This window comes from Acinonyx jubatus, chromosome D3, assembly GCF_027475565.1.
Source record: "Acinonyx jubatus isolate Ajub_Pintada_27869175 chromosome D3, VMU_Ajub_asm_v1.0, whole genome shotgun sequence".
In the NCBI taxonomy this organism is placed as follows: domain Eukaryota; kingdom Metazoa; phylum Chordata; class Mammalia; order Carnivora; family Felidae; genus Acinonyx; species Acinonyx jubatus.
The window spans coordinates 64336755-64361506 of NC_069392.1; the positions used below are offsets into that span (position 1 = coordinate 64336755).

General features: G+C 48.4%; 1 protein-coding gene across 9 annotated transcripts in view; it reads left to right on the forward strand.

The window, feature by feature from the left end:
• Positions 1 to 432: 432 nt before the first annotated feature.
• The window catches only part of LOC106972961 (urea transporter 1), a 53512-nt gene continuing 29192 nt past the window's right edge, over positions 433 to 24752 (forward strand). The window contains exons 1-3 of one of the 9 annotated variants that reach the window (XM_053205530.1): positions 433 to 1053; positions 21854 to 21917; positions 24097 to 24261. In XM_053205530.1, the coding sequence (XP_053061505.1) occupies positions 24115 to 24261 (147 nt within the window). In that variant the 5' untranslated portion in view covers positions 433 to 1053; positions 21854 to 21917; positions 24097 to 24114. Of the gene's footprint in view, positions 1054 to 13127; positions 13332 to 21046; positions 21180 to 21290; positions 21918 to 24096; positions 24262 to 24752 lie in introns of those variants that run through there. The other 8 variants (XM_027068887.2, XM_027068885.2, XM_053205532.1 and 5 more) reach the window with 8 other exon arrangements.

The following is a 24752-nucleotide window of genomic DNA, read 5'->3' on the forward strand; positions in this document are numbered from 1 at the left end:
ACACGGGCAGCGGCTGGTCGGGGCGGAGAGGCGTGCTAAGTGTGCTGTGTGAGCGTGCAGGTGTGCTGTGTGAGCAGGTATGGGCATGGGGTCCAGGGCTTCCCCCCCCCCAACCAGGGCGGGGATAGAAAGTGGGAGGGGTTGGAAGGTAGGGCCCAGCAGCTGCTGCTGCAGGTGGACAAACAGGTGAGGAGGTGGCAGGATAGAAAAGGTGCTCCCTGGAGACCTGCATGCAGAAAGCCGAAGCCAGGGAGACAGTTGAAGCAAGAGATAAAGAAGATGGAGAAAAAGCAGAACACAAAGAAATATGGGAGAGCAGGTGCTGGGCGGCCAGGTGGTCCCACAACAGGAAGCCGGCAAACAACAGGCAGGTTTGGGTGGAGGTCTGAGGCTCCTCCCCTCGGCAGGTGGGGCCAGGATGGGACAGAGGCAGAGGTAGTTCCCACCCCTTTCCCCAGCACTTGCTTCTCAAGGAGTCAGTCTGAGTCAGGAGGATCCACCGCTGGAGAGCAAGTGTCACCTGTAGTGTGGCCTGAGCAGCTGCGGCGACGAGGGTCATGCGGGTGGAGCTGAACAAACCGGGCAGCAGAAAATTTAAAAATCCTGGTGGCCAGACCGGCTCCAACAGGATGTTGGGGTGGGGGGACAGGCAGGAGTAGTTTTCAAAGCTCCCCAAAGGGTGCAGCCAAGGACAGACGCCCCTGCAGTGGAGGTAGAGAGGGACGCTCGGGGCCACCAGTGCTGGGCGGCAAGCCAGCGCCCTTGAGGATAGTAAGTACAGGGAAGCTGCAGCGGGAAGACTCTCTGAAGACTTATTAGATGGGAGGAACCCCAGGCAGCATTGTTTTGTCAAACGAAGGTGTCCCCATCCCCAGGGTCAGAGTTGGCAATTCTTAACCTCTGGAGCTGGACACATTTCAGCTGTGCTCCTGGCCCCACAAAGGATTACATTCGGCCCGTCTGATTGCTGAACGGGGAGAGACACTGACCCGCAGCTAGTTTCCGGCAGCCCAGGTGCAGAGCTCCACAGAGAACACAGGACCCAAGATTGAGGTGAGGACCTTGGGGGGGGAGGAAGGGGAGCCCGGGGCCGGGGCGGGAGGACCCAGTGCGATTCCTGGGCTGCCGGCTTCCCATTCTCCTGGGTCCCCACCTTGGCTCCTTGGCCTTGGCTCCAGGACCTCAACAGGAACAGACTGAGCCCCTTGTGGAGAGGGGTGGGGACGCTTCCATCCTTGGGCCTCAGCCTCTCCCCTGGGTGCAGGCAAAGAGTGGCAGATACAGTTGCCCTGGAGCAAACCTAACTATACACAGCACTCCCCCCCACCCCGCCCCCCGCACTATCTCCTATCCTCTGGCCCTGCCTTCTTCCCTCACCTCCACAGACCACTGGGTCCCCTGACAGGCAGGTTATTTGCAAATTAAAGTGATGTACTGTCTGTCCTGTTTCCAGCCCCCTGGGCCAGGGCTAGCCTTCTGCGAGCCATGCAGTTACATGGGCCTCACGTCTGGTTTAATGCTCTTTTATCGCTATTTCAAAAATCTTAATACTTTTTGCACTGGACCCTGTGGATTATGTAGCTGGCTCTGCACTGGGCTCTTGCTGGAGACTGGCGCTCTCTCTCCCATGGCAACAGCATCAAAGCTCCTCCTCTGCTTTTCTAATTCCTCCCTCCCCTGTGACAGCAGAAGACAGCAACATGAGCTCCATATACACAAAGGGACCTCACAAAGAGAAGGCACGTACCCAAGGGAAGAGGGAAACCCAGAGAGAGGTGGCATCTGCCATTCTGAAACCCCAGCATACCAGGGCTCCACGGTGCAGGGTCTGGAACAAGCCAGGAAGACACCCAGTGACGTGATCTGGCATAAATTTCTTAGTAGCCTCCATACTCTTTAAGCAAGCTATAATTTTAATATCAAATGTGAGATTGACCACGGGACTTAACACCTAATTTTATGGAGTCTGCTATTGCTAGTTTCATCGGGATGAGTTCATACTCATACTTCCTCAATGAGGCGGCAAATTCTGAGGCCAGGGACCTCATCTCATAATTATGTGGACACAACATAGTCTTGGGTTCAAGTACATGGCTGGGCGCAGGGTTTCCTTGCAGCTTGATTCGCTTGTTTGGGCTCATAGAACTGTTATCTGAAGGAAGGAAGGCACTGGGAGGGCTTCCGTGGGAAAGGGAAACAGTGTCTGAGTGTTAAGGGTGAGGGCTGGGTGTCTGCAGAGCCGATTCCAGTACCAGCCCTGCTGCTGGCCATGTCCGCTGCGTGACTCTGCATCGAGCCATCTCTCTGCCAGCCTCCATCTCCTCACCTACGAAATGGGAGTAATAGTGGAAACCGCCTTCTAGGTTTGTCACGAGGTCCAAAGGAACTACACCGTGACCCCTCCTGCACTTGAATGTGCACCCAGATCTCCTGAGGGTCTTATGTAAATGCCAGCTGTGTGTCAGTAAGTCGCAGGTGGGTCTGAGCTGCTGAAATTTGCAAGTGCCCGAGTGATGCTGATGCTTCTGATCTCCCAGCCAAATTTTATGGTGACATTGTGTGGTCCCCAGTTAAGCAGCACTGCATCACTGGGGAAACTTGGTAGAAATGCAGATTCCCAGGTGCCACCGGACCTACTGACTCAGAGACTCTGAGGGTGGGCATGGCCGAACCATATGAACAAGCCTTCCAGATGCTTCTGCTGCAGGTGGGTTTGAGAACTCTTCAGCTCAGCACGGTACCTACTTTTCAATCACACGAGTACCGACATAAGTACCTGTTAGGTACGTAAAAAGTGTGCTCAGTGATGTGGTAGGAGCAAAGACCCTGGAACCCTCCTGGTCTCTACCTGCTTAGAATTTAGCTCGCTGGGCACCAGCTGTTGTGTATATAAGAATGGGGGGAGGAGGTAGGTCGGGGGGTATGCTTATGGGAAATGCAGATTTAAGGTTTGTCTACCATAAGAGATTTTTTTTCACCCCCAAGAGATTTTGATTCAGTAAGTCTAGATTTTTAAAATAGAACCCCAGCGTTTTCTGACCCTTATTCTGTAATCCACTGACAAACAGTGATTTAGAAGGTGACACCAGAAAACTCATTGGAAGTTAACCAGCTGCCAAGCTGTGTGATGCAGACCCTTGTGTTCTTGAAACATCTTTTGGAAGGGGAAGAGGTTGCTACAACCTGACGAGCCAAGCAGAATCCCTTGGATGGGATGCAATGTCAGCCAGTAGAACTGGGTGGGACGGATGCAGCCTTAAGCCCCGCACTTTATGTAACAACTCAGCTACATCTTATAAGTCCTATCCGGTTGAACATCTCATTCCCATTTTACAGGTCAAATGCCCAGAGATCTAATACATTAAGTGGCATCTTCACAGATACCCAGTTGGTAAATCTCACAGCTGCAATTCACACCCAAGCCCCCATGACTGCCTTTGAAGGCTCTAGAGCAGGAGCGGGACTTGAAGACAGAGATCATTTGGAGATGTTAGTTTGTTAAGGGTGGGCAAGACAGACAAGGGACCAATGACAGCAATCAGCCTGGCTATGGTCTTCTGGCCAAGGAAAGTAAACAAAGGAGACTCAGAGCTTTTGACCATCGTAAAGTGCACGGAGACCTCTCGGGGTAGAGGACAGTTATTGACAATGGAAAGAAGCCACAGTAGTGTAAACAGACATGGAATCCAAAAACCTCAAGCCCATGTCCCTTTTCTTCCTAATCGTGGCCCTGAGCAAGATATTTCCTGTCTTGAACCTGTTTTCTCACCAGTAAAATGGAAATTATAATCCCTGGCTTGCCTGCCTCAGAGGTTACTGTAAACACATGCTTACACGTTTTGGAAAGCGTAAGGTGAAATACTGTTAATAGTGTCAGCTAAGCTGCCTTAAATGGTACTGGGCATGTTAATAGACTTAGTCCAAGGAGAACTTTTCCCCTGTCTTTTCTCCAAGAATATATTTTCAAAAACTGTAAGTCCTTACCACCGTTTCAGCTCGGGCAGCTAATAGTTCTTCTTTTAGTGGGAAGGTGCAATTTAAAAATAAAGATTTCTTTTTATACCCAATTCTTGTGATTTTCCCATGGCTTCTATGGTGGCAGGAATTTATTAGAATTTTTCTATAACACTTTTGTTGAGATGAAATTCACATTTTATCAGACAATTCATCCACTTAAGTATACAGTTCCATGGAATTGTGCAAACATCACCACCATCAACTTTAGAACATTGTCATTGCCCCCAAAGAAACCCTGTACCAATTAGCAATCACTCTCCATTTCTCCCCAAGCCCTCCAGCCCTAGATAAACTTTAATCTACTTTTAAGATTAATATTAATACTAAACAGTAAGGTTTTTTGAAAATCGAGGTGGTCCAAGAACCACCTGCATAGAATCACCTGAATGGAGTTTAAAAATGCAGATCACTGTGGCCCCTTCAGACCTAGTAATCAGAACTCTGCAGCTGGAGCCCAGATGCTGCCTTCCCAGCTCTTGTGATTCTTGTTCACACCAAGGCTTGAGAACCACTGCTCATCCTTGGATTAAAGGAGAGAGACAAGTTGTCTGGGGAGAGATGGGGGGCAGAGGTTGACAGGCACCTAGGATTAAGATGGCTCTTCCTGTCTCGTCTTCCTTTCTCTTCCCCAGCTTCACTGCCCACCTCTGTGCCCTTTCTCATGCTGACTCATCCCATGTGTGGGTATGATCACTGAACTTCAACAAGTACTCCTTGCCCTGTGATACCTCCAGATTCTCACCAGAGGGCACCAGAGCATCTCCAAAGCCAAGCCGCCCTCCCCTTCCAAGGCAGGCTCTCCACTCAGGAGGGTCTCCCAATCTCAGGCCGTCCCTCACCTTACCGGTTCTCCAAAGGATGTCAGGCCACAGGAGGGTGCACGACTGCTAAAAAGCAAAAAGCACTTATTACTTGAGAGCCCTGGAGAGTTTGTCTAATGCCTCTGAGCCCAAGTTTCTCCTCCTAACAAGGAAAAATACGAACTTGGCTATTGCTGTGCTTTCAACAGTGAAAGGAGGTAACTGCGGTAACGCTCCTCCATCAATTCCTGGCTACTACTGTTCTACCACAGGCAGTGATTTGCACTGCTAGGAAACCAGAAGCTTGAGTGGCCAAAACGTGTATTTTTTAACTTTATTATGCTTTAGGAGCATTAACTTAATAGAGCCAAATAAGGAATATTCAGTTCTGAAATTTTGGATCATCTCTGCAATGAGGTAGGTGTGCGTGGCCTGCCCTCTCCCCAGCCCGCGTGAATGCTAGAACTTGATGTTCAGTGGATACACCCCACTTCAGAAACCCTCATGAGCTAGGACTTCTCGAAAGGATGGGTTCAGGAACTTGACCTTAGACTTAGGTACACTGTGATTGTGTTTTAGAGAAATTGGTATTTGCTAAAACCCGTTACGTTTTTGTAGGTGTGTAAGTGACAGAAAAATGAATTTTACAAAATGCTTATAAAAGTATTTATTTTATTATTATTTATAATTAATTTCATAATGAACAAATCTAAGTTTCGTTTTGACTAAACCGGTGGGCAGTGACGCTGGGGAAAAGAAAGGAGGAAAAGAGAAGAGCCATCTTGGTCCCGGGTACCTGTCAGCCTCTGCCCCCCAGCTCTCCAGACAGTTCTGAGAAAGTGCTTCACAGGCCTTAGAGGGTGTCCTTACATCTTTAGCCTCATTTCTCACCAGCCACACACACATACACACACATACACACACACACACATATACACATACACACGCATACACACTTACACACATACTCACTAAGCTCTTCCGCATTAGGATACTTCCTGAGCCTCAGACACAATGCACCTTATTTTACTCTGTCTTTGTTCATACTACTCTCATCATCATTTTCTTCCCTTTTCCAACCAGAAATATTCCTATTCAGTCTTCAATACCCAGTCCAAATGTCGCTGGCATCTTTTGAGTGGAGTTCTTTGATTCTTAAGGCAAAGTTAAGTTTCCTTCCTCAACATTTCCATGGTACCTCAACTCTGACATTTTTTATCTGCTTTGTAACAAACAGGCTAATGGGATCTCTTTGCCCACCAGAGGTGGCCTTAAAATTGACCCCTCCACGGATCTTAGGCTCTGACTCAATGCCCTCATGCCAAGCCAGCAGTCACTCCATTTCAGTCTGGGATGCCTGCTATGAGGTCAAGTGGCAGAGCTCAGAAAGCCTACAACAAATTTTTTTTTTATGTTTTATTTATTTTTGAGAGAGAGCATGAGAGGGGGAGGGGCAGAGAGAGAGGGAGACAGAGAATCCCAAGCAGGCTAAGTGGTGTCAGCACAGAGCCCAATGTGGGGCTCAAACCCATGAACTGTGAGATCATGACCTGAGTCAAAGTCAGATGCTCAACCGACTGAGCCGCCCAGGTGCCCCTACAACAAATCTATTTTTAACATATATCCAGAAAAGTGACACAATCATAAGTGAATACTTTGTAAATGAATTTCTGATAAGAGAACATACTCATGTGATCAAGAAACAGAATGTTAGCAGCCTCCAGAAGCCCCTCAACAATTGTATTTAAAAGTGCATTTCTATTTAAACTCATAATTTCAAAAATGACCCATCAAATTTCAAATATGCAAGCAGATACTTGCTTTTCCAAGATATTTTAGAAGGTACAGAAGCCAGACGCCCCCGAGGAAGCCACTCTGAGGATCTGGAGACACTGTGTCCCTTTCCAGAGCAACACCCAGGCCCTCAGCTAACCTGCACCCCACAGTGGGCACTCCTGAGCTTTAGAGCTGACCCAGGATCAGGGGCAGCAGGTACATCATCTAATTGAGTGAAATCACTAATGACGTTTGAAGAACAAGCTCACATTGACTATAAGGACATTCCAGGATAGGTTAATGGAAGTGAGGTCGTGAGCAGCTGCTGTCGGTCGCCTACCAACTCTGTGCCCATCTCTGCCAGGGACTTCCCATATACCACCCCCCAGGGAGACCATTGAGAGTGTCGTCCTATCTGAAAGAAGAGGGAGCTGAGGAGAGCTAACAGGACTTGTCCCAAATCTTCTATCCATCATGCTCAGAAGCCCCAGAACCAGGATTTCGATCCATCTGACTCCTGAGAACATCTTTCTAGAAGTAACAGCATAGGGAAAGGCACTGAGGTGGGAATGAGGACCACTTGTCCTGGGCACTTCCACTCTGGGGGAACGGACACACCCATGTGACATCCCACTGAGGAGCAATGAGAGTTAAGGACGGAGGGGGGGCGGAGGAGCACCCCACATCACAGAGTTGGTGGGCAGAGGGGTGGAAGAGTACCCCATTTCAGAGGGGCGTCCTGAAAATAGGTAGAGGAGCCTTAGTGAAGGGACTTCACTTGCCCCAACCCGCTACTTTGCCCCTCCTGCCCTTCCGTGTATGGTTAAGAGTCTGTGGTGGGGACCTTGGTGTGTGTGTGTGTGTGTGTGTGTGTAATGTCTTAATATACATTTTTCTTCTGCATTTCTGCAGCTGTCTTGATGTTTCCCGTTGGCGTGTTTGGTAGTCCCCACTGCCCTGCTATTTTCCATTAGAGGAAGTGTACTGGCTCTGTTATCAACATACTGCCTTGGCCCCCAGCATCACACAGGAGTTAGAATGGTACCCTGACCTTCTGACCTAACGTGCTTACAGGGAAAGCATAGGCGCAGCAGCCCACAAGTGGGACAACGAGCCTGGGTGGCTGTTCTGTGTGTGCCCGTATTCCAGCACATTCCTCTTCTCTCTGGAGGCCCCTGTGTTCCAGGGAGGAGTGCCGGGCAGCACGTTGCTTAGTACCCCCTCAGGCTGACCTTCAAGGCCTTCTGTGGGGCTTGTCCACCTGCCCAGGTGGCTTGATGCCCTGTGCTAACGGCAGCCACAGTGTCAAAGGTACCACGTGCCTTGGAGGTGGATGGCGTGGCTGGCTCCTGGCTCTACCGCCCACCAACCCCAAACAGTTCGCCTCACCACCCCTCTGTTTCTTCACCTTTTAAAAGGTGATGCCACCTGCAGGGATGAAGAAGCATCTTCCCTCCACCCAAGAAAAGTAGAAGTCCCAAAGGACAGAGCCAAGCAGCGGATCCCAGCTCAGTGAAGTGCTGAGTGGCTTCTTTTTTTTTTTTTATTTTTTTTAACGTTTATTTATTTTTGAGACAGAGAGAGAGAGAGAGCATGAATGGGGGAGGGGCAGAGAGAGAGGGAGACACAGAATCGGAAGCAGGCTCCAGGCTTTGAGCCATCAGCCCAGAGCCTGACACGGGGCTCAAACTCACGGACCGCGAGATCGTGACCTGAGCTGAAGTTGGACGCTTAACTGACTGAGCCACCCAGGCGCCCCTGTATGAGTGACTTCTGATGAACGGCTCTGCTCACTCCTCACCCTCCCTGCACCTTCTCACGGGGCCTGATGCTGGTTCCAACAGCCCCCAATAGCCACTAGGCTCTCATCTTCCCCATCACCTCTGGGTAAACAAGCCCCAAGTTCAGTGTCTCCAGACCTGCACTCTTGCCCAGACCAGTCTTCCATCTCCAACTGCATCCTGGGCATTTCCACTGACCTGTCTAGACATCTCAAGCTCCCTGCCACAAAATGGACCTTACCTGCCTTTACTCTACCTCAGATTGTCATTTCAAAATTGTTATTAAAGAGCAATAGACTTATTGGGGCATCTGGGTGGCTCAGTGAGTTAAGCATCTGACTCTCGACTTTGGCTCAGGTAATGATCTCACAGTTTGTGGGATTGAGCCCTGCATCAGGCTCTGTGCTGACAACATAAGACCTGCTTGGAATTCTCTCTCTCTCAATCTCTCAAAATAAATAATAAACATTAAAAAAACAAGAGTAATAGACTTCCCTTGAAGTGCACATATCGTTAGTACACAGGTTGGTGGATTTTCACAAACTAACACACCCCGGTAACCAGCATGCTGATCGAGACACAGAATGTCATCTGCCCCCAGAAGACCTTCCTGTTCCCCTTCCAGTGGTGGCAGACATACAGATTTCTCTCAGGTTAGCCTGTTTCAAACCTTGCGTAAATGGAATTACACAATCTATTATTATTCTTTTGTGTTTTGCTTCTTTTGCTCAATGCTGGGAGATGAATCCCTACCATGGCCCGGAGTTGTCAGGCACTCATTCTCTTGAGGCACAAATAGATCATTATTTATCCTCTCTACCACTGATGAACCATCGGGCTAGTTCCTATCTGGGGCTGTTACGAGCCGTACTGTACCGAACTTTGTGGTGCGTGTCTTTTGGTGTGATGGATGCACGTCTTTCGTCTGTGCATGTTGCTGGGAAGGAATTGCTGGGCAGTGGCTGTGCAGATGCCCGCTCTAGCAGAGACCGCCAGGCAGTTCCCTGAAGCAGTTATAGGTACATTTCTTCCAGCAGCGGATGTGAGTTCTGGCTGTTCCACATCCTTGCCGACACTGGACGCCATTTTTGATTGATTCAACCTTCACCCCGTGCCTGTGTCCCTTCTGCCTTCCAGACTATCTCATATGTGCAGCCCTTTCCCGTTGACCCTGCCCTGCTTCAGGTTCAAGCCCTGTGAACTCCCGCCAGCCTCCCTAGCTTGGGCCTTCAGGCTCCGTGAAGCACTCCCGGCCAATCCTCCCTAAATGTGGCTTTAATCATCATGCTGTTCTTTCCACACACCTTCAATGGCTCCTCATCTCCTATTACATTAGAGCTACATCTCTTCATTTGTCTGGCTTTGGACACTGTCTGCAAACCTAGTCAATGAACAAGTAGTCCCCATCTTTCCCTCAGGCCTCAACGCCACCTCTACAACTCTCAAGTGGTGAATTCCAATGCCTCAGTCCCTCTCCCTGTAAGTCTGGGATGTCAGCTTCTCTGGCAGGAAAAATGTCCTCCTTGTTGGCAGTTCTGTAAGAAACCCCCCAGCTGGAGAGGGTTAGGGCTGGCAGAGGCTTAGAGAGCCTGGTCCAACACCCCTGTTTCCAAAGAAGCCCCAAGTTAGAAAGAATTTTTTTTTAATCCTAATGACTTGGCAGGTATTTTTGTGACTTTCTTAAGGTGACAGCTATCATTTCTTATTTGCTGGTAGTTTTGATCTGAAAGCAGGCAGAATTGGGGATATTAGCCGGATGGGGAGAAGAGGGGCAACAGATAGAAATTCCAAGTCAGCTCTGCTTTTAAAACTGCTTCTTGGTGAGAGAAACATCCTCACCAGTGGAAGCTCTCAAGCAGCCACCACATTTAAGGAGCTTTCTGATCTGTAGAAAGTTTTTGAAACCTCCTGTCATTACAGAGAATCACAGAAATAAACACAGAGGAAACAGAAATCAGATTTTTCTTACTTCTCCCAAATTTTAAAAAGGCAAATAAAACTATGTGTTTTGTTTGCTTACAGTTACTTATAGTTATCACTTAAATTCTTTACACAAGGGACCCCAATATACTCTAGTTCGTATTGCCCATCTTTAGAGCTTGGAGCATCATTTTGCTATTTGAAATGGCCAGAGAGGTTCACAGGCCCATCTTTTCTTCTATAATGTAGCATTTTTCTCATCTGTACTTCTTCTGATGCAGAGTCCTTCGGAAGGGATTCAATGCCTGGCTAGTGTATCCTATCGGGGGAAGCCCATGTCAGAGGACACCGTCAGTCTGGATGCCTTGCACAGATGGAGCACTGCCTTCCTTGGGGACCCGAGTGGGGGCTGGACCTGTGACCCACAGCACGCACCCTCCCGTGCAATCGTGAGGCTGTTCGCAGCCCACCAACACGCCATGTTTCTCTCGGCTGACTCTCAGGTTTCTTCCTGAAAGGCTGTTCCGTCTTTTCCTGCCTTCACCAAACGCTGCTCAGATGTCAAGGGCCCTATGAGGCCCGTACCTTCAGTAAAGCCCCGTCTGCCTACTCCAGACACCACTGATAGTATCCAAAGTCTTCTAGCTCTAAGCTGCGTCTGCTCACGATTTAATACTTCATTGCACATCATCTTGTATCATTTAAGAGACCCCTAAAAGCTGCCAGTTCTTGATTAAACTTGACAGGCATCTTGTCCCTCCCTGGAAGACTGCATGATGGGCTTTCTTATGGGTTAATGATATTACACATCCCTTCTGTACTGAAGGAAAAGTTCTTTTCTGCTCATAGCATGACCAGTGATCACATACAGCCTTGAACCTGACACTAATGCTCTCCTGTGTCTTACTGCTGCACCAGATGTGAGAACTATCTTATACTTTGTGCCATCCACTACAGTCATGAGGACTTACCTTCGTATGGCAGGATGGGAAATTGGGGATGAATAAATGGCAGATAACTAGAGGGAGGGGGGTGCCTCAGAGCATGGCCTACAGCCTGAGAGAATGCTAAGTCTGAGGTCAGCAGGAGAGCAGCGAATGGGCAAGGCGTCATGAGTATACAGCCTCAGACCTGGGATGTAGAGAAAGGAGGAGTCAGCCATGCCCCACCCCCCAATCTTTGGAGAGCCCAGGCCTCCTGGGTTTAAGGTGAGCCCAGGTTGATAGCTGGGATTGGGGCTGTCTTATATCACAATCTCCACCATGGAGACCCCGAAGGTGCAGGCTTCCTTTCGGCTCACCCCTCCTCAGGATGACTCAGTGACCCAAGAACTGGGCAGCCTGCATGCCTGGAGATGGGGCTCAATCCTCCCCGATTTTAAGACAGTCCTAGAGTCAAGCCAGAGCCTCTAACCAGAAAGGCTGACCTGTAAGCTAGAGTGCTGGGTGCTTGGTGCCTATGGCTGGTTGACCTGTGGCAGAAGCAAATGAATAAGGGCCATCCATGTATGTTCCAGAGGGCAGGGGCCCTGCCCCCTGGACTACATGTCCCAATCATAATGCAGGATGCCACTCTGAGGGCTGTATTTGACACAAAACTATCTCAGTACCATACAAGAACTCACCCCAGCCCGTCAAGTCCCCACAGTCACGGGCTCATTCACCCATTTATTCATCCATATACTCAATGAAGAGCTATTGAGGATCTCTATGACCCAGACACTGAGCTCAAAACTGGGGCTACAGCAGCGAACAACATAGCCCAGACTCTGCCCTCAGGAAGCTTGCAGTCTAGTGGGCAAACTCAATGGAGCAAAAGCTCACATGATTATGTAATTACAGACAATGGTCAATGCTGTGAGAGAAAGAGAAACACTCTGGGAGATGTGTGCTGTGACTGTAGTCCTGGCCTGAGAGTCACCTTCTCTCAGACAATGAGTCCCAGTGAAGGACAATTTAGCCGCCCCTGCCCCCACATAGGAGGGATAGCAAACGGGAAGGCAGGTATGGTTTGTAAAATGTATTCAACATGTCTACTGGGTAGGGTAGGCTATAAAAAGTACAGTTCCACATGGGTGTTTTTGCCTTTCAGCCAAAGCAGTTGTATACCAGGGTGGGGTGGGGGAATTATTGCAGGACCCCCAGGGTAAAAAAGCCAAGGAATCCCAGATGGAGAACCAAGTGGTGGGGGCCCCCAAGGAAACTGCTCGGGGAAGATCCTGAGCCCTGGGGGGTGGGCGCTGTTCTGGCAGTGTGGGGGTGTTTGTCCTGGGGGTGGGCAGGATGCAGTGGCCTCTGGCCAGACCACAGGTGCCGCTACTGGGCTCCCCAGGCAGGAGGAACCTGCCCCTGTGCGTGCAAGCTTCCCCCTCTCGTGACCTGTGATAATCTCTCTGCGGTGACTGCGGGCCTCAAGGCACTCACCAAGCCCATGTGAAGCAATCGACACCAGGCAGAGGGTGAGGCCTGATGGAGTGGCCTGATGGAGTCTAATGGGATGATGAGGCTTCTCCTGGAATGCTGCCTTCCAGCGGCGTGGCCCAGCCTGTGACAGCATGCTCCATGCTGCCAGCTGGACCGGCACAATGACTCACTTGGGCTCTCCATGGCGTCTCCAACCAAGACGTTGGAATTCGTAAATGGTCGCCGCTCGGGGGTGGAGGTGGGGGTGGGGGGTTGAATCCATCCCTTTTCACCGAGTCTCAAGGACAGGGATGTTTGAGAGGGTGCTTCCAAAACTTTAATGTGCATGCAAGTCCCCTGGGGACCTGGTTAAAATGCAGATTCTGATTCCAGCAGGCTGAGTGGGGCTGAGATTCTTCATTTCTAAAAAAGTTCCCAGGGATGTCGAGGCTGCTGGTCTGTGGACACTTTAAAGACTTGAGAACATCGGTAAGAGTGAATGAAATTAAACCTTCCCCACTTACTCGTAAGTGAGGAGGGTCAGATCCACCATCCATTACTCACTCAGCAAGCATTTGTTGAGCCCAAGAACTGAGGCCGTGATGGCACCACTGGCGGAAATAAGGAAGTCAGAGGTAAGAACTGTTTTAGATGCAAGTAAAGATAAAGATTACCTTTCCCTAAATGTCTTTCGTGTTCCATGATCCTGCTTAATCTTCGGATTTGGCAACGTAGGTATTGTTGATCTCCATAAATTTCATAATGGAATTAAGGCTTGGAAAGGTGAAATAATCTTCCTCAGGGTGGGATAGCTGCTGGAATTCGAATCTGATCTGTCGAACTCCAAACTCCAAGCCATCTCACTATGACACATGTCCTTGTTTTAGAGGGTAAGGAAGTAGGATTGAATTCAGTCCAGTGGTTCTCAAACTTGCTGGCATGTTAAAATCATCAAGAAGACTTTTGAAGCTCCCACATCCCAAACCAATGACATCAGACTCTAGTATCAGTGTTTTGTCAAGCTCCCCAGCAATTCCAATGTGCAGATAAGGGGGAGAGTCACTGAGCTAGTCCCGCTCCCCTTCTAATAAGTGAGACATTTTGAGAAGCTTATGGTTGAAGTCCATTCTCATCAGAACTAGTACCTCTCAATTCCTACTCCAGGACTCCTTCCAAGAATCCAGCTAGACACAAAATGATATATCAGGGTGAAGCAAGACCAGAGAGGATGTAGGATGGAGGCGCTTGCCAGGGAAAACTACGTAGAAAAGAGCAGAAAATGTCAGCTGATGCTAAAGTACTATAATTTTAGTACCTGAGGCGAAAATTCAGAAAGAAAAACTCACCAAACCGAAGTCCTTGACTTATCTCTAAGTCATCCTAGCATATGCTAGACAATGGATAGATGAGTGAATGGATGGAATAAGGAAGATGGGGTGGGTCCCATGGACAAGGAAATCTGAAACCCAAGTTGAGCAGACAAGTGGGGACTCATACTGGGATTAAGGGAAGGGATAATGATGGGAGAAAAGCTTTCACCTAGTATAAAGCTACCATCACAGAAGGGACTAGTCCATTAGGAAACCTTGTGTTGGGATTTTATTTTTAGGATTGGAATTGTTTTTTTAATAATAGGATGAAATGCACCAAGTGGAGGAAAAAATGGAGCAATCTGAAGCAAAAAAAAAAAAAAAAGTTTAAAGCTTTTCTAAGACACTTGGCACATCATCTCTTGCCATAATCAAGATGAAGGACTGAGGCTGCCCACCAACCCTTCAAATGGAAATCTCAGATTCTAAACCAAGCAAAACTCTGGGTCCTCCACCTGCCCCCAAAGCTGCCTTTGGGTAACTTTTTACAACTTCCAGATTTATACCTTTACAGACTTATTACAAGTCTGTAATAGATATTAATTTAAAACTAGTTTTGCCCTTTAAAATTTTGGGGATGAGAAGCTATTGAGAAATTGGTGGTCAGCATTACATGGCAATTGGCTCCCTCTCTGAGAGTCTGTAAACCCCAGATTCCGCAAAAGTATGAGTCAAGAGGAGTCAAAACTCCGAGTGACGTAGAATATTAAGAGTCCACCTGGGGATGTTGTTTTGCTCATCACTTATCAGTATGTTTGTTTAAATTTCTTACTGGATTTTTCCCCTACTTCAACAGTGTTTAATTCATCCATCATTAATATCTTGTGTGGCTTTAATTATGAACCCACAGACCTTCATCTTCAAAGATGACATTGCCTGAGCTCTATCTCAGGTGTTTTTCTGCAAAGAGGATGAACTTTTCCACAACCATCCAGGCTCCCCTGGCCCACTTTGTCACATTGGCCAATTAGCTTCCAAGAAGCTAATGGCTTCTTCCATTTGGAAACAACATCATTGGGGTGTTTTTCCAACTAAGGATTACAATAGTGTTGAGAATTGCCATGCTTTCTTTAAAAACAAGAGTTTGTGATTAATTGTGAACTCTTCTTCTAGTCTATTGCCATTTTTACATCTTGTTTTAAATAAGAAATTGAAATTTTTTATTTTCAAATAGCTATGTACAGAGAACAATGGCATTATAATGCTTAGGTTTTTTTTTTTTTTTTAAGTTTTAAGAAGAGATATTGCACCAAAAACATATAATGCCTTCTCCACTGGGTTTAATTTTGGTTTTGAATGAAACATGGAATTAACTTCATTCTCTAAGAACAAGGTGCAGTGTCAGACTTGCACGGGAATTCTCCCCCGTGTCTGTCGTGGTATGCCTGCACAACTGCGTCTCTTAAGCCAAGAATTGCTAAGGTTTGAGTTAAGGCTTCAAGTTGAGGATTGCCAAGGCTCTGATGTGAATCTGTGGCCAGTTAAAGCATAATAGCTCAACTAATCAGCTCAACTGAAAATGCAGTATGGGCCGCCTTTGAGCTGGTTGGCAGACAGGTAGCGGAGCTGGTTAGTTTGCTCTCAAGGTCCAGACTCTCTGCCTTTGGCCCCCACCCCAGCTTGGCAGATGCCAACAGTGGGGAAAGAAGAGGCGAGGAGAACAGAAAGACGGGTGAGGGCCAGAAGATTCTGCATCCCTCTCTAGCTCTCGGCTGCCAGTTGGTAGGAGGCAAGGGATGGTAATAGTGTGCATTTCTGAAAACCACAGAACTGTGCAGCCAGCACTCAGCAAGCCTCCAGTTGGGACAAGCGTGAGGAGCCCGAGCCAGCTGCCACCTCCTGAGCTCCAGAGGGCAGCCTCACCTAACACGTCCACACCATCCACCATTCTTGGCGACATTCCTGCCAGGTCTCTCTGTGATGCTCTCCAGTGAGTAATCCCGATTCTGGAAGTGACCTCAGCCCGTCCCACTCAGACTCTGGTGGCTGATGTCTTTGGCAAGAGCCTGTAGCCCTTGACCCAGAGAGCCCCATGGGCAATGGTGGTGCCAAGTCATCTCACTTTCTCTTCCGGGCCCAATTATAAAATAAAGCTCGACTCCCCAAGCTTGGAGCCAATATCACAATATCTTTAATGGTGAGGAAACAATTGAATGAGCTTTAAATTAGTCTCAAGAGAGAGTCGGGGAAACAGGGCCGTGCCACTCCCCAGCCCTCATTTTCCCCAACACTTCAACCCCTTCCTCAGTCTACTCAAGAGATTGAAAAGATTCTAATCCTACCCCCTTTCCTATTGTCTTTCATTGGGATTTTTTTTCAATCCTGGAGAAACAAAACACCAGCAGGACCATTGCTAGGTGACATGGCCCCTTCGTGCAAAGGCATCCTGACACCCTTTCCTCAAGACACTTTAGTACCCTCTGCAACAGTTTTGTTGCAATGAATACATAAATGTCTAGGATGTTAGTGGTACCACTTTAGACGTGGTGCATTGGTGCAGTGCACAACCTGCTCATCCTTAGACACTGTCTGTGGAGATAAGAGATCTACATGACGGACCTTAATGTGACCTGAGTTTAAGCTAAAATCTGGAAAGAAGGTGCTGCATGGAAAGAAGGCACCTGATAAAAGTTATGGCAGGGATGGAGATTCTCTCACCATTCTAATGTGTGCAGGAGAAACAATGAGCTTTTAAATGGAGCAGAATAATTGCATGACCGCATCTGAGAGCTAAAAATGTAGGCGCCTCACTGCCTCCTGCTTCTATCCAACCCCACGCTCCCCTGGCAAGGACAGGCAGTGAGAGAGACGCGACACTATGCGCCAGCTTGCCTCTTGGCTCTACATCTAGGGAACGCCTGTCACAAAGGGTGCCCCCCAAATGACGCTCAGGGTCAGTGTGAGTTTGGGCTCTCATCTGGTGCTTTTTGTCTGACTGTTTACCAGACGACAACATTGTGGGCTCGGAACACACTGCAGAGGAACATTGTGTCCTGGATTTGCTGGTCCTGCTTCTCTGGGGGGGGGGGGGGCAGGGGGGATAAGAAATGACTTGAGAATAAGTTTCTCCCATGCTCCCTCTGCCATTTAGAACCTGCTGCTCAGGATGCAAAAGACACTCACGGCCGGCCACACTTCCCGAGCGCGGGCACTCCAGCTGTGCTGTGCTGAAGTCATTTGTAAAGTTTAAGTGTCTATAGGTAAACCCAGAGCAAACAGCAGTCCAGACCAGGTGGTGTTGGGATAATTTCTGGGTCAAACAACACGTATTTAGAAACACCTACAAATGCAAGACGTAGGAAACACTGAAACCATGTCATTATCCGTAACTTAGTTCTCCTTCTTCACCACTTTGTTCATCTAGTTCCTTCCTCTTCTCACATATATTTTATGAACTTTCTCAAAACCTTTCTGGAGAGAGATCTGTTGGGAACAAAGATGACTCTTAGATCCCAACCTTGTTGCCCAGTATCTTCCAGTCCAGGTGGGATGGTGCAGCATAAGATACATTTTTTACAAAATAAAGGACAATGCCAGAGCTGTTGCGGGGCCAGGGGGTATGGTCGCCTGTCTAGTGAGGAATAGGGACATAAATTGCTTTTGGTTCCCAGGAGTGTGGCATGGACAGGAGTCTGCTACAAAATCCAAATAGAGGAAGAAAGAAAGTGGGGTGTGAGGGTTTGGGCAGAGCAGGTGGGGAGAGGAGAGAGAGAACTTTCTAGGGGCAGAAATTCTATGGAGACATTCAGAGGAGGGAAAACTCTGCATACATTTGGTTGTGATAGAGCCAGACCGAGGGCTGGCAGATGAGTTCAGAGAGCCGGTGGAGGAGAGGGGCGCACACAAGGGGAACTGGCGGGGGGACTCAGGGCAGGTGAGAAAAGAAAAGCAATGTCTGGGCTTAAACACTCAGCCAAAGATATGCCGTAAGTGATAGCAGGAGATGCTGGAGAAAGAACTGAGAAAAAGGCATCAAATTCTGCAACGAGCGTTGAAAAGCACCTAAGAACCCAGGTTTGCACCCATTGGGTGCCCAATCGTCCCTCTGCTCTCCTGCTCAGGGGGTTCTCTGCAAAGCTCCTGGGTGACAGTAGACACTTGCGCCTGGGGATCTTGCAGGACAAAAACTCGGGGAGCCTCATCAGCCAGCCACCTATCCCCGAGTTGTTGCTGAACAGTGGTCTCCATGCTCATAACTCTGCCCCTTCTGGTGTCACAGCCGGGAAGATTTTCCCCGTGTCCAAGCTGGGAGGAGGGACCTTTCGGGAAAGCTCAAGGACAACCCAACCTCTATGGAGACAGGGAGGCGTCGGAATGGCAGCACCTCCACGGGTCAGGCGCAGAGCTTTACCAATTATCCTTGCCAAACTCGTCACGACCTTTTTAGTGAGGAATCTCACTTTCATAAAGGGATGTGCACGTATCTAAGGTAAAACATCTAGGAACTGACAAAGCGAGGATTCGAACTCAGGTCCGCCTGACCCAGAAGCCCACATGGGCACGCTGCCTCTTGTACATACCACATAGCAAGGCTGCATTTTGCAAGCGGTACTTTAGGTGTGACTTTACAGGAAGTGGGGTAGAGGATGGGGAGGGATGAGGAAGGTGGTCCTGCCAAGAAGGTTTGGGACTCAATTCTGACCAAGGCCACTGAGGCAGAAGGCTGCATGGGTGCCGTGTGGAGGCGGCTTCAGGATTAGGATCGATGTGTCGAAGGCCACGTTCACGAAGTTAATCAGTGAATTAGTGAAAAGCAAAGCATGGGCAGCAGTTGGAAATATTGGATGGTGCTGAAGTACATCAAAGTACAAACTTTGGTGTTAGACTTTGGATGAGTTATTTAAACCCTGTGAGCCTCTGTTTTCTCATCTGCAAAATGGGGATAATAGCATTTAACTCATGGGGTTTTTTGCAATTTTTTAAAATGTTTATTTTTGAGAGAGAGAGAGCGTACAAGTAGGGAAGGGGCAGAGAAAGAGGGAAACAGAATCCTAAGCAGGCTCCAGGCTCTGAGCTGTCCGCAGAGCCCAATGTGGGGCTCAAACTCACATACTGTGAGATCATGGCCCGAGCTGAAGTTGGACGCGTCAGATGCTTAACCAACCAACTGAGCCACCCAGGTGCCCCTAATGTTTATTTTTGAGAGAGAGAGAGAGAGAGAGAGCACGTGCGGGAGAAGGGCAAAAAGAGAGGGTTAACAAGGATCTTCGAAGCAGGGTCTGTGCTGACAGCAGCAAGCCCAACAAGCCTGATGTGGGGCTCAAACTCATGAACCATGAGATGTAAGACCTGAGCCGAAGTCTGATGCTCAACCAGCTGAGCCACCCAGGCGCCCAGACTCTTACAATGTTTAAATGGCTGATGGGAATTAGAATGAAGTGCTTAGCACAGTGCCCAGCACACAGAGTGATTCCCAACCACCCCCACCGCTCTTACTTCTTACCGCGATCGTTATTACTGTGAGGGAAGGATTTATGTTCCATTTGCACGAGGAACTTCTAGAAACTAGTGTGATTCCTTTCATTCCCCTTCCAGGCCCTCTGACTGTCCTCTTGACATTCATTTTTCCCTTTCAGGGTAACCCAGGAGCTTATTTTCTCCTTATTTTCCTACGACAAAATGTTGGAGGCAGATTTCCCTGAAGCTCAGAACTGGAATCATGAACCTGGACCTCTGGTCTCCTCCTAGACCTCAGACACACACACACACACACACACACACACACACACACACACAGGCACACACACACACACACCCTGAGCTGCAGCAGGTAGGAGTGGGGGCTGCCCACAAAGGGAGACCTGTGGTTTCGTGGGTGTCCAGTGGGAGGAGCCAGAGAGTCGCAGCTGCCTCGAGGACCTCTGACAAGCCCTTCAGCTCCAACAGGAGGCCAGAGGCCCAGAAGACAGAAACATCATGACATCTGCAGGGCTTTCTGGGGGTTGTCTGGTTTTTTGTTTTTGTTTTTGTTTTTGTTTTTTAATTCTGTGCTCCATGAAGTGCACCTGAGTTAGTTAGATTCCTGCCATAGCAGAGAAAGCCCCAAAAACTGAAGTTTAAGAAGGATGGGGGAAGAAATGGATTTTTCACTTGAATTTTAGATTCCTCTGCTATGGAATGTTTGCATCCTGACTATTAAAAGGCAGCAGAGTTTGTCCTGGCATCCACACCTGGAAAAAAGAACATTCCAGGGAACTTTTATTTTTGGTTCCTTCTAACTGGGGAAAAGAGCAGGTCGGTTTCCAGAAAATGAATTGCATGCCCCTTGCCCTCCCCACCCTCACACCACACCCCTCGGGACTTTGCTGGATTCCTACACCCGTGCAGAAGCTGCGTGGTGTCTAAGAGAAAATTCCACCGGGAGCAGTCACGTAGCACAGGAGCCTACAGTATAGCAACCTGACCCTCAGTTTCTAGTTTTCAGGGACACTATGTTGATCTTTTTTAGTTACAAACATTCCCCGAAATATTTCAGGGTGAGGGCAGGAGCTAAAGCAAGAGGGAAAAGACAAAGTTGCAGGATTATCCCTGGGCATGGATCTTGGAGCACCACACAGAGATGGCACCAAATCAAGGCCAGAGGGGGAGACAGAGAGAGAGAGAGAGAAACATCAGCAGAGAGAGGAAGAGAGAGAGACACAGAGACAGAGAAACAAGAGACAGAGGAAAGACACACACAGAGAGAAACATCAGCAGAGAGAGACAGAGAGGGACAGGGAGGAAGGGAGGGAGGGAGCGAGGGAGGGAAGGGAAGAGAGAGAAACATCAGCAGAGAGACAGTGAGAGAGAGGAAGAGAGGGAGGGAGGGAGGAGGAGGGAGAGAAACAGCAGAGAGGTGGGGGGGAGGGAGGGAGAGAGAGAGAGAGACATCAGGTACAGGACAGGGGACTGGTCCTCTGCAATGCTTTGGCCCTGGGGCTCGAAGTGGGAGGAGAAAGCCAAGTGCAGGGGCGGGGGCGGGCGGGGGGGGGGGGGGGGGTGCAGAGCCAGTTTGAGTATAAAACTGTTAGGTGCCTCCTCCCAGTGCTATCTCCTCCTGAGCACCTCCCTCTCAGTCGAGCCCAGCAGGGCTCTATCAGCCAGTGCCTTCTGCCACCAGGAAGCCCGTGGAGTGTGAGTACCCTCCTCCTCCTCGTTTCTATTCATTTCCAACTGCTCCTTGCTGCCGGTTCGTCTTCTTACTCCTAATTGTTGCTTTTCGCCCTTTTCTTCTCTTTAATGAAGAAATACATCTCAGATGGTTGCAACTGAGTAGAAGCAGCCAAGTCCGAGTCCTGGCAGTCTAGAAAGCAATTCACCAAGGCCGCGGGCTTCTTCCTGGAAGCCTGGAAGCAATGTCTTTGCTCGTGGTTTCCAAAGCAGGGTAGAAGGAGCACCTGAGTTCCATGCGCAAGCGGGGTTTGGGCAAGCAGTCCACTGCACCTGCCGAATGACTCTGGGTTCATCAATGCTGTACAGGAGTTTCGAGCGTGTTCTTGAAATAACTGAGTAAAGTTGGAACCCTATCATTTTGACTCAAAAAAAAGCGGGGTGCTAGGAACGGCCCTTCCCAACTCTGGCTCTGTGCACCTCTCTGCCTGTGCCGTCATGCTGACGGGAGTGTGCTGGCCCATCGGAGAGCCCAGCGGCCACACTGCAACCATAGATCTCACAGCTTCTTTGCTGCTGCATTTTCTGGTGTGGAATTCAGACCTCAAGGCTTCTAGGAGTGGTGCCTTCTGAGGACAGAAGTGTTTTCCTCAGGAGACAAGAACACCTGACAGCATTTTCTTTGTTTCTGATAACAGCTTTAAAGAACACCGAGCACCTCCTGCCACTTCAGACCAAAAGCTACCTAAAATCAGGATTATTGTAAGTACCAAATAAATGTCCATGCTTTCGTTCTCTTTGTGATAGAGCACGGATGTTTAAATGTTTTCTTCTATGTCTGTGCCCAAAACTTTGCGTTGTTTTTTTTAAAGTGATACTTGAGCCACAGAAAATTGAAGACTTTCGGGTCTCTCCAGTTGCACAGATTTCTAATATACCCTGGCAACAGAATGCGTTTTATTTCATAGACTAAAATAAGGAGTGTTGGTTGAATTGAAATCCTGATATTGTCTTGTATTGGAATAAGTACTGCTTCATTTCACTGGTGATTTGGGTTATGACAAGCGCTTTCTGACTCCCGCTGGAAAGCTCAACAGGTGCGGCTTCCAGAATATTCCTCAGATGTTGTGAGGATGTGTCAGTGATAGAAAAGAACGAGGCTCTCTTTGAGGTACAGGGTCATGCCTGTTTGTCAGGAGAGTCACTGTTTCCAGCAAGGGCGTGGGGTGAGAATGGGGGTGCCTGCGCCCTTGGTTGTTGTCGGCCCCCACCCCCACCCCAGGGTTATTTCAAGGTGGTCATGAACGCAGCCTGTGTGTGCTGCATCCCTGAGCACTCTGCGGACCTCCTCTTTGTAGAGGGGCTCCTTCACTATTTGTTGACTTGAATAGACTCTCGGGTGGCATTACTGTGCCTGGCTCCAGGAAGACGAAAAACCACCGCAGCTTCCGTATTGCGCGAGGCTGACTCTGCCGAGTAAACTCTGATGGTCCCCACGCTGAACCTCAGTTTTCTCTTCTATAAAATGAAGGCTCGAACTACGTGCTCCTTACGACCTCACCCAGCTCTCACATTTTTCTCTCGTGGCTCTAAGAAAATACTGATGTTGAGCTCAAGGATATTGTCCTCTTAGATGTGTGTGATTTGGGTGGCAGGGGACAGGCAGGAGCCATACAGGGGCCAGAGGGGTAAACACCGACACTGAGGGAATGTGACAGTCCCTGCTTGTCTCTTCTATTTTCTTCTCTCCTTTTTTTTAAACCACAGGTAAGATGAGAGCCCTGCCATTGGTTTTTCATAATGTCGTTCTTTATCAAACAAAAAAATGCATAATGCAACCCACAGACACTTCTGTTTGGTACTTAACTAACCGGATAGTTTAACCACGGATAAACCCCTACACACACAATTTTTTCTAAGACATGTCAGTAACATTTTTCACAATTGTGGCTTTTTCAAAGCAAGCTGGTAGAGGAAAGTAAAAATTAAAATAAAGGTGAAAAAAACTACCACACACAGGCAACTTTTCTGGAACTTCTGAAGGAAGAATGATATCCCTGAATGGAATGGAAGTTTTTCTTTTTTAAAATAAAACTTAGAGGGGCACCTGGGTGGCTCAGTCGGTTAAGTGTCCAACTTCAGACCAGGTCATGATCTCATAGTTCGTGAGTTTGAGCCCCGCATCAGGCTCTGCACTAACAGTGCAGAGCCTGCTTAGGATTCTCTCTCTGTCCCTTTCTCTGACCCTCCCCTGCTCTCTCTCTCAAAATAAATAAAATAAACTTTTAAAAATAAATAAATAAATAAAACTTAGGAAGAGTTGCCACGCTTGTTGAATTCAACTAAGGATTGTTTGTTATTAACAAGATGATATCCAGTATTTAACAATTCTTATTTTGATACAAGAAAAAAAAATGCCACTTAGCAGTCTCTGAGACGGGGCTCTTGCTGTGCATTAAAAGTGTGGCTCATATCTTACTACAGAAAATAGAGCCCACCCCCATGCCTTCTTCTGTTTGTAAAGAACAAGGCTGAGGGAAATTGTTACATTGGCATTGGTCCCCAGGATGGAGCCCTAACAGTTTGCCTGAAGCATGTCCCAGCCTGAAGCCCACCCATCCCTCTAGACAGGCTTCAGATCTACCAACCTCCCGCTAGCAGAGAAACACAGCAGAACAAAGTCTCTGCAGTGGTCTCTGTGCAGGGTGGTTTGACATCATTTTTTCCTTTTATTTTAAACAAAGTAAAATGAACATTCCATGTCTTGTAGTCAGCTCATTGTCTCTTCTTGTTGATGGAGAAATGTGCCTTCTCTGCTGGCAGTCTCCATCTGGGGCCACAGCTCTGCTCCCCAGAAACCCACCGGGCACCTCCTGCCTCCCACCACCCTGCATTTCACATGCTCATCCTTCTGATTCACGTCTTTTTGCCTTCTGTCAAGTATGGAGAGAAAGGAAGGATGAATGGACAGTCTTTGTTTGGCGGCTCTGGTGATGCCCCTTGTGGTCCTCTTTGGAAAGACTCTTTTGGAGTTAAGGTTGGTGAGGCTGCACACGGAGGCTCCTCCTGGCACAGCTTGGCCCAGGCGCGTGGGCCGCCGGAACAGGTATGATCCCTCTTTGCAGCCTCCGTCTCCAGGAACGTGGGGGCCTGCCCTCCACGCTCTGGTGTGTCTTTTCTGAACACAGCCTGGGAAGTGGGGTCCTCATGCTCTGCTGAGTGGTGTGGCTTGAGCTCAGTGGCATACACAAGAGTCATGGCTGAGAAGTCACAGGGTGCTCATCTTGGGTTAGACGCTGACTAATGAGTTTTGGTAACAGTGGAAAAGTGAAGAAACAAAATAGTCTGGGGTTTAATCTTACCCTGCTTCTACTTAATTAGAGCTTCTTCCTTTCATTTTCTTGTCTTTTTAGTTAAATTTCATGACCTACTTAGATTTAAGAAATCTGAGTATCAGTAGAGGTTCCCTGCTGCATTCTCTTCCCGATTGGAATTATTAAAGTTCCCCCCAAGACCTGCAAATAGTCAAGCGTGATAGAATTCTAAGGTGAACTACAACCTTGAAGTTACTGGTTTCTCATGACCAGCGCTCGTGCC